The sequence below is a fragment of the Vicia villosa genome, unplaced genomic scaffold (assembly GCF_029867415.1).
Source record: "Vicia villosa cultivar HV-30 ecotype Madison, WI unplaced genomic scaffold, Vvil1.0 ctg.000052F_1_1, whole genome shotgun sequence".
Lineage (NCBI taxonomy): Eukaryota > Viridiplantae > Streptophyta > Magnoliopsida > Fabales > Fabaceae > Vicia > Vicia villosa.
Window position 1 is genome coordinate 889,135 of NW_026704981.1, and position 16,129 is coordinate 905,263.

The 16,129-nt window shown below is 36.1% G+C and overlaps 1 protein-coding gene across 1 annotated transcript; it reads right to left on the minus strand.

The window, feature by feature from the left end:
* Window positions 1-5,617: 5,617 nt before the first annotated feature.
* Window positions 5,618-8,059, minus strand: LOC131623111 (uncharacterized). The gene has a single exon (XM_058894128.1). It carries the CDS (start codon window positions 8,057-8,059, stop codon window positions 5,618-5,620), a length of 2,442 nt encoding a protein of 813 aa, XP_058750111.1.
* Between the last annotated feature and the right edge of the window lie 8,070 nt (window positions 8,060-16,129).

The window sequence follows — 16,129 nt, forward strand, 5'->3', positions numbered from 1 at the left end:
ATGATGAATTTGGATGTATGGCATGTTTTCAGATGCATTAGAGGTCGGGTAGCATCATTTAGAGAAGTTACTTGCACAAAATTTCAAAGTTTCAAATTGCACATGACCTATAATTTTCACTTCAAGTGCCTAACTTTGGTCAATCATATCTCTTAGCTCAAAATGAATTTGGGGAAGGTTGAGCACAATTTGGAAAACCCTCAATATGTACTTTGATTCATTAGTTTAGTGTTTGCCCAAATTCTTTAGGAAAATTAGTGAAAAAGTCCCATAAAGTTTGAAGAAAACTAGGGTTTTCTTGCATGTTTTGTGAAGGCAGCCACTTTGAAGCTCCATAACTCTTCAATGATTGATTTTTAGCCAAAACATCATATGTGTCAAAGTTGTTTATTGGATCAAAATCTACAACTTTCATGTTGGGAGTTTTTTTTCAGTTTGTAGGTGAAAGTTTGAGAAAATCCCTTCCAAAGTTTGGCAAAAATCACTTGAAAACACTTAGAAAAATTTCTTATGAAAAGTCAAACTTTTGACTTTTGATTTTTGATTGATTTTCCTTGATCAAATGACTTCAAATATCATATATTGATGATTTAAAACTTCAAAAGTCATGGTTGACCAAAATTTCCAAAAAGTCAAAGGTGATCCTGTGCAATTGACTTTTTCAGATGAAGTGAATTCTTGGACTTTTGTGATGAATCAAAATCTCCTCTTCAAATGAGTAATGTGAATGGATTATATTGAGGGAATAAAAGCTCTTGAATCATGCTTTGAGTTTTGGATCCATATCCTGATTAAAAGTCAACTATCTTGGTGAGTTAGGTCAAAAACCCTAATTGTCGACCAGATGAAATTGATGACTATGGATCTTGGCTTGGAGTGTAATGCCCAATGGATATTTTTATATGAGCCATTTGAAGATGATTGATGCCTTTGAGTGATCCCCTGGAGTTTTCTAGAGTTTCCCAAATGTGATCCCTGATTTTAGTCCTTGATGGGGCTCAAAACCCTAGACTAAGTATCAGATGAACAAGTGACTGCTCTGAGTATCTATTTTGTCTTTGATGAAAAGTCTAAAAGATTATGACATCTCAGGGGGTCAAAAATTAGGGTATGACAGCGGGTCTCGGGAAATCGGCTAGCGCGGTAAGTATGAATACGGGCGAAGGTAGAAATGCAAATGCCAATGTAAATGAATGCATGAAAATGCAAATGCATGCGTATACAAGAGACTCCTTTTTTTTTGTACTAGGACTTCTTATATGCAATGCAGACGTGTGACGTATAATCCTAGGGATAGCCTTGGAGGCGACATTATACCCTCGTGAAATCCTTGCAGGATAGATGTTACGACACGCCAATGGAAATCCCTTAGATTAGGGAATATGCAGAAGGTAGCGGCTGGTGAACGTTCAAGACAGTCACCAAGTCTCATGGCCATCGAGAGGCCAATCAACGTGTACCAATGAAGTTGTCCTTGGTGGGAAGGTTCTCTGCGTGTAACACAACTTATCTAAGGACGATATCAGATGAAGTGAAAGCCCTACGGGCTAGGGATAAAAGATGTAGAGATGGGAATCCAAACCCTACAAGTTAGAGGGTGCTCGGGAATAAGCACGGGTTGACCGTTCAAGACAGTTACCAGCTCTCATGGCCATCGAGAGGCCAATCGACATGCGTTAATGAAGGTGTCCTTCATGGGAAGGACGCGTCGTTGTAAAAACACATGGACGTAAAAGAAAATCCCTACAGGCTAGGGAGTTCGTAGGAGCAAGCACGGGGTGACCGTTCAAGACAGTCACTGAATCGCATGGCCATCGAGAGGCCAATTGACGTATGCTAACAAAAGATGTCCTTCATATGAAGGATAGAATCCCTACAGACTAGGGAACGCGTAGATGTAAGCACGGGGTGACCGTTCAAGACAGTCACTAGATCGCATGGCCATCGAGAGGCCAATTGACGTGCGTAAACGAAGATGTCCTTCGTGGGAAGGACACACAGTTGTAAGAATACAAGGATATATAAGGAAAGTCCCTACAGGTTAGGGAGTGCGTAGATACAGGCGCGGAGTGACCGTTCATGACAGTCACTAGGTCTCATGGCCATCGAGAGGCCAATCAACGTGCATAAACGAAGGTGTCCTTCGTGGGAAGGACATGGTCTTAGAAATAGAGTCCCTGTGGGCCAGGGAACACGTAGAAATACCTGCAAAGATTAAACGCAAGACACTCGCAGTATATAAATTGCATATATAATAAGCACATAAGCACATAAGCCCTAGGTTCATAGGTTCGACGTAACGGCTTAGGGTGCCTACCCTTCCCATTGGTATGTTTTACAAGGTCTCATGGGGTCGTTCGTATCCGCCGAGACTTTTTGTCTCTTTGGATTTTAGAACAACTCATTTATCCATGAGGTTCGAATTTTAGGGGTAGGTTCCCAGAGAGATCATCCAAATACCAAGTCCAGCCCTCAACAAGGTCAAGCCTCGTATCAAACCTTTTCGGATATTCAACCCACTCTGAGTGGAATTATAATAAGACTCGTAGGCGATGTAATTCCCCTCTGGTCTTAAATATAATTCCCACGCTTAGGTTTAACGCAATTTATAATCCCAGAAGATACAGTAAAAACAAGTAATTAAATAAACATTTAAAAATTACTATAAAAGAAAATTACTGTAAATAAAACCGTAAATAAATAAATAAATTAATTAATTAAATTAAATATTTAAATAAAAGAGAAAAAACCTAAATCCTGATTCACAACCCTAATTTTGGCAAATTAGCCAAACCCTAAAAAGTTCGCCAAAAAAATCTAAACCCTGCCAAAACCTAAACCCTCTAAGCCTTAGGAGCATAATAATTCACCATTAATGATTTATCCCCAGTGGAGTCGCCAGTTGTAGCAACATGCCCTAAAAATTAAGACTTAGAGTCGCCACCTATTCTGAAGGGCGAATAGGAAACCCTACGCAGTTTAGAGATTCAGGGTAAGTTATTATAATCAGGTCGAGGGAAGGTGTTAGGCACCCTCAACCCTTTCCTATGGCTTTGAATCTAAGGTAACAGTTTTATGGCAGAAATTATTAAGGTTTAATATCTAAGGAAGTGAATAGGGGAAAAATGAGATTTACGGGGAAGGGGACTCGCCTTGGTTATCCAAGTGCCTACGTATCTCCTTAGGGAGAATCAGAGTCAACGTAGTTCGGGCACAGGGTTGTACGCCTTAGAATTGATTATGGAGGTGTTTGAAGGCTTTTTGAATGGCCTGTCGTAGTTTGAATTTGATTTGAAAGGCATTTTGAGTTGCCTGATTGAAAAGGATGAAAATCCGTAGTATCGTGGTTTAGTGTATTTTGAAGGTTTTGGGCGTACAACCCTGATTTGATATGGCACCGTTAGATGCGATGATCAATAGATTTGATCAGTATAGCTAACGGATTAATGGGGCATTACTGGTTACTCAGATCGATAGATTCGATCGTCGCGGTCAGCAAATTAAATGTATTTTAAATTATATATTTTTATCTCTCGTCTAATGCGACTAATAGGTTTAGTCGGGTCGAGGAGAGAATTAAACCTTTATTAGTCGTATTGGAGTGAATGTCCTGCTAAAAGTGCAATGGGATCGGGCAAAACCTAATGCATTGGCAAGTTTTTTTTTGGTGATTTTGTAATTAAAATAATTAGATAAATTACTCGACATAATCGGATAATCAGGAAATAATCCTAATGTTAATTATTAGCCTAATCCTATTATTTTAGTCGTAGGCAAATTAATTAAACCTAAATGTAATTAATTAAACCTAAATATAAACAATACAAAAATAAGAAAAATATATAATGAAACCTGGTAATAATCCAATGTGGCTGGATCTTGACTACCCATGGTGCACCTACGCTACAAGGACGTTTGATCTCGTTTGCTGGCTGTCCAATGGCCCAGATCTGAGGATGCATGGTATGGGTATGGAGGCGCATGATGGAATAAGGTGCGACACAACAAGGGGGGTTGGATTGTGTCCCTTTTAAAATTTATCTTAGTATTTAAAAAGGTTGCCTTTAATAAGAAGAAAGTGATTAGTAATATCTTTAGAGGTTTAAATAATTAGTGTTAATGTGTGTGATAAAATATAGTGTATGAATAATATAAGAACAAGACAATAACTAAAGAACACAAGAAAACTTATCCTGGTTCACCAACTTGGCTAGTCCAGTCCCCACACCCTGTGAGATTATCCTTTATCAAATACTTCTTACAATGGCTTTTTCTTCTATGTATTCTTAGCCTCACCAGGCTTACACTTCTGAATGGTATAGCTTACAGATAGCTTACAAATTGATTGGTTTGTATATCTATGATATACTTTGTGATCTTAGTAGGTTTACAATAAGTTCCTAAATACTCTCCATATGGCAGTGAGTATTTAAATATAGAATGTGTATGATAACTCTTAATATATTTTGATCACTATATGGTAGTGAGAGCTAAAGATAATATATAGAGAGTATGATTGTTTTGTGAATAAAGACTTTGGTTTTCTTTGTATGCTTGTGGATATTTTTGGTGCATGAGAATGAAGCATAAGTCTTGTATTTATAGAGCAAAGCAAAGGAGAAAGAAGTGCCGAGAGTTTCTCATGAGAAGTGCTGGCAGCTTTGGACTTGGTCTTGGCTTGACTTGGTACTACTGACAATCTGCAAGTTCTGACATTTGACCATTTCAACAAAGACTTATTCTTGGCAAAGTAAATCTGGAGGAGTAACTCTGGGACGAGTAACTCTGGGACAAGTAACTCTAGGACGAGTAACTCTGGGACGAGTAACTCTGGAACACGTAACTCTGGGACTAGTAACTCTGGGACGAGTAACTCTGGAACATGTAACTCTGGGACTAGTAACTCTGGGACCATGATTCTGGAGAGTAACTCTGGGGCCATAATTCTGGAGAGTAACTCTGGGACTGTCATTCTGAAGAGTAACTCTGGGACCATAATTTTGAAGAGTAACTTGTTTAACTTCTGAGAATCCATATGTTCTTAAAGCTTTGTTCTTTGTCAGCTCAATCTTGAATCATCATTTTAACTCTTTGTTTGATAGAGACCATAAATTATTTAGATGATTAATTGATGAAATCACTTTGGAGTTTCTTTAGATAAAATAGTTTGTAATATTCAAAACATTAACAGAATATGTTTCAACATTCTCCCCCTTTTTGAATGGTGACAAACTTTTTATTTTAATTTCTTTGAGTAAGGACTTTGAAACTCCCCCTGAAAAGATGCATACTTTGAAAGGGCAAATGCTCCCCCTCAATGTTAGTTCATATATAGTAAATAAATTTATCAGCATTTGAAACACATGTTGATTAGATAGCAGTTTTTGATTAATGTTTGAGGAACAATATATTAATTGATTTACATCAATATTTTGATACACAAACACAAAAAGATCCTAGAGGATTACTGCTAAATATAATGCAAAGTCCTAGTGAACTAAAGATAAATAAAGTACAAAGAACTTAAACAAGACAAAGCTTTGGTCAAAGCTTGTTCTCCCCCTTTTGTCAAACATACAAAAAGAAAGGGGGCACCAAAAGATAGAGGACGAGAAGATTAAGAACCAGATTGTTCATCATCAGATGTTGCCTCAGAAGATAATGGCAGAAATGGAAACTGAATCTGAGAGGGATCCGGAGGAGACATTCCTGGAAACCTCGGGCATACTTGTTCAGTGACATAATCAATCCAGAATTTTTGGTAAGCCATTAACTGCTTTTGGAGAGCTGTGTAGGATCGAAGGTTGACGCCCTGATGGGGGTTAACCGTTTCAGATGAGGTTGCAGATCGAGGATAAACGGGAGGACGATTACCAATGCTGGGGAAGTTGTTAAAAAATGAGGATGTGATGGAAGTGATGGGAATCTGAGGAAGGGTATTGGAATTATCGGTGGTGTTTCTAGGAGGTGATGAGTCATACCTCGAAGCAAGCAGTGTTTGAACATTGAAGGAGTTATCATCATCTTCCTTTGGAGAAGAAAATATTGGAGAGTTTGTTTGGAAGACATAAGGATCAGGTTGTGGAACAGAAGGCATGGCGTGTGATTCTATAGGATCATCTTTTTCAGATAGCTGAACGGAGTTATTAAAAAAAGCTTCAATCTGAGCAGTGAGATCATTGGAGTCTGTATGATTGATTGAGGAGAGTTGAATTCTTCTAGGAGAAGGTTCTTTGTAAGAATTTGGAGAGTTCAGAGGTAAGGTCGTGGAGAGAGGATTTGTTGTCATAGTAGGGGAAGTGTATGTGGCAACATGGGGAATAATTGAAGTTTGTTGATTTGAAGTGGGTGGAGTTAATAATTCAGCCTCAAGCATGGATATGAGTGAGGACAGCTGAGCTGAAGCAGGAGTGTGAGGAGATATTGGTGAGGGTGGTTGATGAGCTGAAGCACTAGGAGGACTTGAGAGAAGGTTTTCAAGAGCGAAAATGTTGATCATGTCAGTGTTAGAAGTCTCTAGGGTTGGAGGACTTGAAACATTTGAGAGAGTTTCAGTTTGGAGAGAAACTGGAGCTTGAGTGATGACAACTGTTTGTGGTGAGGATTCTACTGGGATTGGTGATATAGATGTGAGGTCAATGCATTGTGTGATTACAGGAGATTGTTTATTTGTTTCCTTTGGGTTTGGAGATACGGATTTAGAGGCATGAGGAGAGATCAGTGAGGGGTCTTGTGGGGATTCTAGGTCAGCAGTGTTTGGAAGAGCCACAGATAATGGAATGGGAGAATTTGTGGTCAGGCTGTTTGGAGAATTAGGAGATTCAGTACCTGTTGTTAAAGGTTCAGTTGGAGCATATTGCTTGACAAGACGCCTGCACTTTGATTTGGCCTCAGGTTTAGGTGATGGTGCTCGCTTGAGTGAAGGAATTTTCATGCGCTTCAGCTTGGAGGCATCCAGTATTTTGTTGATTTCGAAGGAGTCTTCATCATCTAGAGGAACATTAAAGTGCTTGAATATTTTGGTAAGAAGCATACCATAGGGGGCACTTCTTGCTCTAAGACCAGTGTGTTTAATGTAATTGAGCACCAAATATCCTATATTGAGAGGAGTTTTCTTTGAGAAATGATAGATGACAAGGAGGTCTTTATCAGTGACTCGTTCCATACTGCCTTTTCTTGGAAGGATAGTGTGAATACAGAAGTTATGAATGATATGGCTGAGGGGTTCGAGGTTGGCAGACACAAAGCGTTCATTTTGATGTTTGGTGATGGAGAGTCTGTAGGATTCAATGTCTAGGTCATAAGATGAGGGCCAGTCATCATTAAAGAGATGAAGTCCATTGTTTGGGACATGCAAAATGTCGCAAAGGAGCTCTGGGGTTAGGGTTATTTGACGACCCTTCACAGATGAGATTAGCTGTGTATCACTGTCAGAGGTTTCAATAGCAGCAAAAAAATTCCTAACTAATCTAGGGTAGAAGACATCAGAGAGTTGGAGAAAGTTTGTCCAACCTGTGGCTATTGCGAGCTCGTTTATGTGGTAACCCCAGATAGAGTAACTATCCAAGTCGACTGTTTTTCCAGCAACAATAGGGAGTGAACGCCATTTTTCATTGTAGAGAGAGCGAACATCATCATCAGAGATGAATTCTTTTGTTGAGATTTCAGATGGATGGTCATAAGCTTGGAAAGACGAGGAGACGAGAGAGGTTCCTTCGCTTGATTGAGTGGAAACGTGTGAGGAGGATGGTTTGGTGGTTTGAGGAGCAGAGACGATCTGGGTTGAGGGAAGAGGAAGATTAGGGTTTTGAGATTCTTCTGTAGTTTGCTCAGAGGGAGTTGGATCGTGAGAGATGTTTGCATGTCGTGCTGAGCGACGGGTGGGAGTGGTGGGTGTTGGTCGAGAGTCAGTGGTTTTCATGGTTGTTTTTTGTCGAGTGGTGGTGGTGCGGCGCTTGGTGGGTAGTTTTTCCATGGAGAGGGTTTTCTGTGTTTTGGAAGGAAGAGAGAATATAGTATCAGCAAATGGAACAATGATAGTTATAACTTTGAATACCATTTGAAAGGTTTAAGAGAGATTAAGTTGAATCATTAGAGATTGTTGGGAAGAGCAAGGATTTGATGGGAAGTTGGTAGAAGGTGTGCTGATTTGATTGGTATGGGAAGAGGCAGCTTTTTTTTTGTAATGATGAAGAGATATAGAGAAACGAGAAAGACAATGAGAAAACACACGTGAATTTTTGAAAACTCTAATATAGGCAATATTTTGATTAATATAAAAATCTGATATATATATTACTAAGAGCAAAAAAAAAATATATATATATATATATATATGTACTCAAGAAAAACACACGTGATATATATTTTTTTTTATTATTTTTTTTTATTACCTAATATATAAAAAAATATTTACTTAGGTATTTTGATAATAGATAATTTTAATTTTAGAAAATTAAATCTATCTTCCACTAGAGGTTTGGTGAAAATATCTGCTAATTGATTTTCTGTATCTACAAAAATGAGTTCTATATTTTCTTTCTGAACATGATCTCTAATAAAATGATGTTTTATTTCAATGTGTTTAGATCTCGAGTGTTGAATAGGATTTTTTGACAAGTTTATAGCACTAGTATTATCACAAAAAATTGATACCTTGGAGTATTGAAGTGAGTAGTCTTCTAGTTGATTTTTTATCCATAAAATTTGTGAGCAGCAATTTGCGGCAGACACATATTCTGCTTCAGTTGCTGATAGAGCAATTGTATTTTGTTTTCTGCAAGACCATGTAATAAGAGCTTGTCCTAGAAATTGACAGGCTCCACTTGTACTTTTTCTTTCTATTTTGTCTCCAGCATAGTCAGCATCACAGTAAGCTATTAAGTTGATGTGATTTCCTTTTTCATACCATAAACCAATGTCAGTGGTACCAACGAGATATCGAAAGATGCGTTTGACAGCAGTCAAATGTGATTCCTTAGGGTCAGTTTGAAAACGTGCACAAAGACCTACTGAAAAGACAATGTCAGGTCTACTGGCAGTTAAATATAATAATGAACCAATCATACCTCGATATTCTTTTTCTGATACGGATAGTCCTTGTTCATCTTTATCAAGATTAGAAGATGGATGCATAGGTGTTACCATAATTTTTGCTTCATTCATTCCAAATTTTTTTAATAAATCTTTAATGTATTTTTCTTGACATATGAAAATGCCATTTTTGAGTTGTTTTATTTGTAAACCCAGAAAGAAGTTGAGTTCACCCATCATACTCATTTCAAATTCACTTTGCATCAGTTTTGAAAAATCATCACACATTTTTTCATTGGTTGACCCAAATATGATGTCATCAACATAAACTTGAACTATTAGTAAGTCATTTTTGTGTGATTTTTTGAAAAGAGTTGTATCAATTTTTCCTCTGAGAAAATCATTTTTAATGAGAAAAATACTAAGTCTTTCATACCAAGCTCTAGGAGCTTGTTTAAGACCATATAATGCTTTTGTTAGTTTAAAAACGTGATTAGGATGAGAATGTTTTTCAAAACCAGGTGGTTGATGAACATATACTTCCTCGTTTAGGAACCCATTTAAAAATGCACTTTTTACATCCATTTGAAAGAGTTTAATATTTTTATGAGCAGCATATGCTAAAAGAATTCGAATAGCTTCTAACCTTGCCACGGGTGCATATGTTTCATCATAATCTATACCTTCTTGTTGATTATAACCTTGAGCTACGAGTCTAGCTTTGTTTCTGATTACTTTTCCATTTTCATCAAGTTTATTTCTGAACACCCATCTTGTACCAATAATAGTTTTATCTTGAGGGTAAGGAACTAGTTTCCAAACATGGCTTTTCTCAAACTGAGATAATTCTTCTGTCATGGCTTCCATCCAAGATTCATCTTTTAATGCATCATTGATATTCTTTGGTTCTACCTGAGATATCATTGCCATGTTATTAGAGTTATCTTTAAAGAAATTTCTAGTTCTTACCTGATCAGAGGTGTCTCCTATTATTTGTTCATGAGGATGATCAGTTACACTTTTCCATCCTTTTGGAGGATTTGTTGTAGGTTGTTCAGAGTTGTTTTTAGCTTCTTGGATAATGTTCATAGTGTTGCTTGTATCTGTTGGTTGAGTGTTAGGAATTGCTTCTAAATCGGTTACTTCATCCTCGTGAGAATTTTCTAAAGCTGCAACATTTAGTTCATCAAACATAACATGCATGCTTTCTTCTACACATTGATTTTTCAAATTGTAAATTCGGTAACCTTTTGATGTTGAGGAATAACCAAGAAAGATGCCTTTGTCAGATTTTGAATCAAATTTTCCTAGAGAATCTTTGTTGTTAAGAATATAGCAATAGCATCCAAAGATATGAAAATATGAAATATTTGGAGTTCTATTTTTCCATAGTTCATAAGGAGTTTTCTTCAAAATTTTCCTTATGGTTACTCTATTTAAAACATAGCAAGAAGTATTGATAGCTTCAGCCCAGAAATATTTTTCAACATTTGATTCATTTATCATAGTTCTAGCCATTTCTTGTAAGGTTCTATTTTTCCTTTCTACAACACCATTTTGTTGAGGTGTTCTTGGACAGGAGAAATTGTGAGATATACCATTTTCATCAAAGAAGGTTTTAAAGGAAATATTTTCAAATTCTCCTCCATGATCACTTCTTACAGCAACAATATTTGAGTTTCTTTCATTTTGAACTTTTTTGCAAAAGATTTTGAATGCTTCAAAAGAGTCATCTTTATTTTTTAAGAAAAGTACCCATGTGTACCTTGAGAAATCATCAACAATGACAAAGCCATATCTTTTTCCACTTAGACTTGAAGTTTTTACAGGACCAAATAAATCAATATGAAGGAGTTCCAAAGGTTTGTGTGTTGACACAATAGTTTTTGAATGAAAACTACTTTTGACCTGTTTGCCTTTTATGCAAGCTTCACAAATTGAGTCTTTTTCAAAATTGAGTTTGGGAAGACCTCTAACAAGATCTAATTTTGAAAGTGTTGAAATATTTTTCATATTTGTATGACCACATCTTCTGTGCCATAGCTACTTATCCTTTTCCCTAGATAAAAGGCAAGATTCAGATGAAAGATCATCTAAATAAAATGTGTAAAGATTTTTGTGCCTTTTTCCTAGAAAAAGAATTTTGTCAGAAGATGGGATTTTTACAATGCATGAATTTTGATTAAAACTAACTTCATAGCCATCATCACATAGTTGACTAATGCTGAGAAGATTGTGTTTTAATCCTTCCACATATTGCACATTGTTTATAAAGATATTACCTTTTTTACCTATGGAACCAATACCTTTGATTTTTGCTTTATCATTGTTTCCAAAGGTTACAGTTCCTCCTTCTTTATTTTTGAAAGAGACAAAACTTTCCCTATCTCCAGTCATATGTCTTGAGCAGCCACTGTCCAAGTACCAAGGCTTTTTCTTGAGGGTCAGAAGACATTCCTGCATTATGTGTTAGTAATCTTTTAGGTACCCATATTTCTCTGGGTCCTTTGTTGTTAGAAATATGATAATTTGATATATTGGTTTTCTTTTTGAAATAACAATGTTTTTCCAGATGATTGGTTTTCTTGCAATAACAACATTTTGGTTTGATAATGTTTTTCTCCTGTAAAATAGTTTTTTCTTTTGTTTGAGTCTTGGTTCTATTTTTATTTGGAAGAAAAAAATTCTCATAAATCATTTGATTTTCAGATTGTTTAAATCCTAATCCAGCTTTATCAAAGACCCCTGATTGAGATCCCATTATTTTTTGAAATGTTTCAGTAGATTTTACAAAGGAGGTTATATCTTTGGTGAGAGTTTCTACTTGATTTTCAAGACTTTCAATTTTATCTTGATTGTTAAGAGGTTTGATTTTTTCATTAATAACTTTCTGATGTAATGACAAATAAGAATATGCCTTTTGTAACTCCTTAATGGTTTCTAAATGTTTTAAGTTGGATTTTATTAGATCTTCTTTTTCAGTTTTAAGAGTATGAATTTGTTCTTTTTGAAATAAGCATTTTTGAGTTAAGATATTTGAATCTTCTAATAGGTTGTCAAATAAAATTCCTATTTCTTTGCAAGTATAACAGGAGTTTAGTGTACTTACCTCTTCAGAATCGGAGTTAGTCATCAGGCATAGGTTAGCTTCCTCATCTTCAGCTTCAGAGTTAGAGTTCTCTGAGTCATCCCATTGTGCAAGCATAGATTTCTTTTTAGAGGAAAAATTCCTATGAGTTTTGAGTGGGCATTCTGTTTTGAAGTGTCCAAGTTTGTTGCATCCATAACATGTAATCTTGCTTTTATCAATCTCAGGTTTCTGGTAATCTTTCCTGGGTTGAAATGACTTTCTGTTTTGATTTCTTTTTAAAATCATTTGTTGAATTCTTCTAGAGATTAAAGCCAAATCATTTTCATCCTCAGATAGAAATCCGGTCTCTTCTTCAGTTATTCCTTGTGAGGTGGAGATTTGAGATGCAGAATTATGAGAGGTTTTAAGAGCTATCATTTTACCTTTTCTTTGTGGTTTATCTTCATTGAGGATACTTTCATGAGCACGAAGAGATCCTATAAGTTCTTCAACTTGTAGAATCTTTAGATCTTTTGCTTGTGAGATAGCTGTTACCATAGGTCTCCAAATCTTTGGGAGACATCTTAGAATTTTTCTAATTCTTTCATGAGCAGAATAAGCTTTTCCCAGTGATCTTAGTTCATTGACAATTATAGTGAATCTAGAGAACATTTCATCTATGGTTTCTTCTTCCTTCATCTCAAAGGTTTCAAATTTTCTGACTCCTAGATCAATTCTTTCTTCTTTAACATGATTTGTTCCTTCATGATGTATTTTGAGAGCATCCCAGATTTCTTTGGCAGTTGTGCATTCTTCTATCCGGTCGTATTCTTCCCTGCTAAGAGCACATGATAATATAAATTGAGCTTTAGAGTTTAGTAGTACCTTGTCGTTTTCTTCTTTTGTCCATTGTGACTGAATTTTTGGAACTGACGCAACTGTGTCTGTTGCAGTAGTCATTGGTGTGTAGTTGCCATTTTCAACCACAGACCACATGTTGTTATCTTGAGATAGTAGAAACAATCTCATCTTACCTTTCCAGTAGTAGTAGTCAGAACCATTAAAGTAAGGAGGCCTATGTGATGATCCTCCTTCAGCTATAAACTTTGTATCAGCCATTTCCTGTTTGATCGATTAACTCTAACACGGTTAAGTGTTCTGTATATTCAGAGCCCGGAGTTCTGATACCAATTGATGGAATAAGGTGCGACACAACAAGGGGGTTGGATTGTGTCCCTTTTAAAATTTATCTTAGTATTTAAAAAGGTTGCCTTTAATAAGAAGAAAGTGATTAGTAATGTCTTTAGAGGTTTAAATAATTAGTGTTAATGTGTGTGATAAAATAGTGTATGAATAATATAAGAACAAGACAATAACTAAAGAACACAAGAAAACTTATCCTGGTTCACCAACTTGGCTAGTCCAGTCCCCACACCCTGTGAGATTATCCTTTATCAAATACTTCTTACAATGGCTTTTTCTTCTATGTATTCTTAGCCTCACCAGGCTTACACTTCTGAATGGTATAGCTTACAGATAGCTTACAAAATGATTGGTTTGTATATCTATGATATACTTTGTGATCTTAGTAGGTTTACAATAAGTTCCTAAATACTCTCCATATGGAAGTGAGTATTTAAATATAGAATGTGTATGATAACTCTTAATATATTTTGATCACTATATGGTAGTGAGAGCTAAAGATAATATATAGAGAGTATGATTGCTTTGTGAATAAAGACTTTGGTTTTCTTTGTATGCTTGTGGATATTTTTGGTGCATGAGAATGAAGCATAAGTCTTGTATTTATAGAGCAAAGCAAAGGAGAAAGAAGTGCCGAGAGTTTCTCATGAGAAGTGCTGGCAGCTTTGGACTTGGTCTTGGCTTGACTTGGTACTGCTGACAATCTGCAAGTTCTGACATTTGACCATTTCAACAAAGACTTATTCTTGGCAAAGTAAATCTGGAGGAGTAACTCTGGGACGAGTAACTCTGGGACAAGTAACTCTGGGACGAGTAACTCTGGGACGAGTAACTCTGGGACGAGTAACTCTGGAACACGTAACTCTGGGACTAGTAACTCTGGGACGAGTAACTCTGGAACACGTAACTCTGGGACTAGTAACTCTGGAACACGTAACTCTGGGACTAGTAACTCTGGGACCATGATTCTGGAGAGTAACTCTGGGACTGTCATTCTGAAGGGTAACTCTGGGACCATAATTTTGAAGAGTAACTTGTTTAACTTCTGAGAATCCATATGTTCTTAAAGCTTTGTTCTTTGTCAGCTCAATCTTGAATCATCATTTTAACTCTTTGTTTGATAGAGACCATAAATTATTTAGATGATTAATTGATGAAATCACTTTGGAGTTTCTTTAGATAAAATAGTTTGTAATATTCAAAACATTAACAGAATATGTTTCAACAGCGCACGCGTGGGATCCGTAGGCATACTTTTCCAAAGAAAATAAGGAAAATATATGTGGGACGCTGGGATCGAACCCAGGTCCCTGCGTTTCCAAGATTACACACAAGCCAAAGGCGCTGCATCTGTTTCATGTTAAAAGAATAATCCCACTTTATTATATATGAAAAAAACGCATGAATTGAAATTAAAAAAAAAGGAACGCGCGGACTATTCTTCTTCTCCATTCATCCATCGATTTTTCTGCCAACGATCCAACCTCCATGGCCATAGCATCTGCATCCTTCAAAAATTCACACAAGCCACATAAATCAAAAACAAAGACATGGTTAGATTCGCCTTGCCGTCGCGGTTTCAACCAAGTCTTCAATTCGGTGCAATTGCCCTGTATCTAGAAAAACCTAAAACAAAACCTTAGAAATCAACAATGGTGATTCCTTCATATAGACATAAAATTACAATTAAATCTCCGGGATCGTCCACCACCTCATGGAAAACAAAAGTACGCACTCAGAAATCATTTACAATACATGAAACCTCGAAATCGAAATTGGAAAAAAAGCTCGAACCGAGAGGCCTATGCGGTGATTCTCGGCACTTCAAGATTCGATGACCACCTGGACTCAATCAGGGAAGTATGGAGAATGCGTTGTCTGTGAGTGGTTTTTCCGAATTGTTCTCAATCTCGTTTATGAAGGTTCATGAACAACCAAGAGACCCTTTTTCGTTTGACTCAAGTATGACACAGATTTCTTTTGTTTTTTTTTTCTGTGAAACATATACGTAAGTGGGAGTATCAGGCTTTGGGAGTATCAATGAAAAGGTTTTTTCTTTTTTTTTTTCGGTCTCCCCCTCCTAATGTCAAAAGAATCCCTTTTATATTGTTCAAGTTAGGTTTTTTTTATACCTAATGGGCCTATTGCCCAATTAGCTTAATTTAAAAAATATATATATATATTTATATATATATATATATATATATATATATATATATATATATAAATAACCAAAATAATAATAATAATAAAATTCTAATAATACTAGTATTAAAATTAATAGTAATAATTCAAATTATACTAATAATTTTAATAATATCAAATAATAATATTAGTTAGTTAAATAAAATTGCAATAGGTAATAACAGTTAATAAAAATTACAAAAATGATCAGAAAAGCAAAAATGTTAGTAAAAAGCAATTATATCTAAAACGACAGAAACCTTGTAATAATTGGGTCCAATGTTTAGATCCCAAAACACTTGCTAATTACGCCCTTGTTTTAACTCACCCTGATTTATAAGAGAGCGAGTTTGACAATAGAAATATCAAACCCTATGGCTCTTAATTTTGACTCTTGATGGGTTAAGAGACGTATATCTGATCGGGCAAATTTTGGGGTATGACACGGTGGCTAGATAGTTCACAATGTCGGCGTACCAAGCCACGCATCTCATCATTGAGACTTCTTCAGGGTTTTCTTCTCTATTTATCTCAGAGTTATTTTCCCCAATTTTGTCTATCTTAGCTATAAGTCTGTCATAGGTTAAGTAATCGTCTATAGGTATTAAGTCAGGTTTTTGGTGTTCTAGCCTAGAGAGA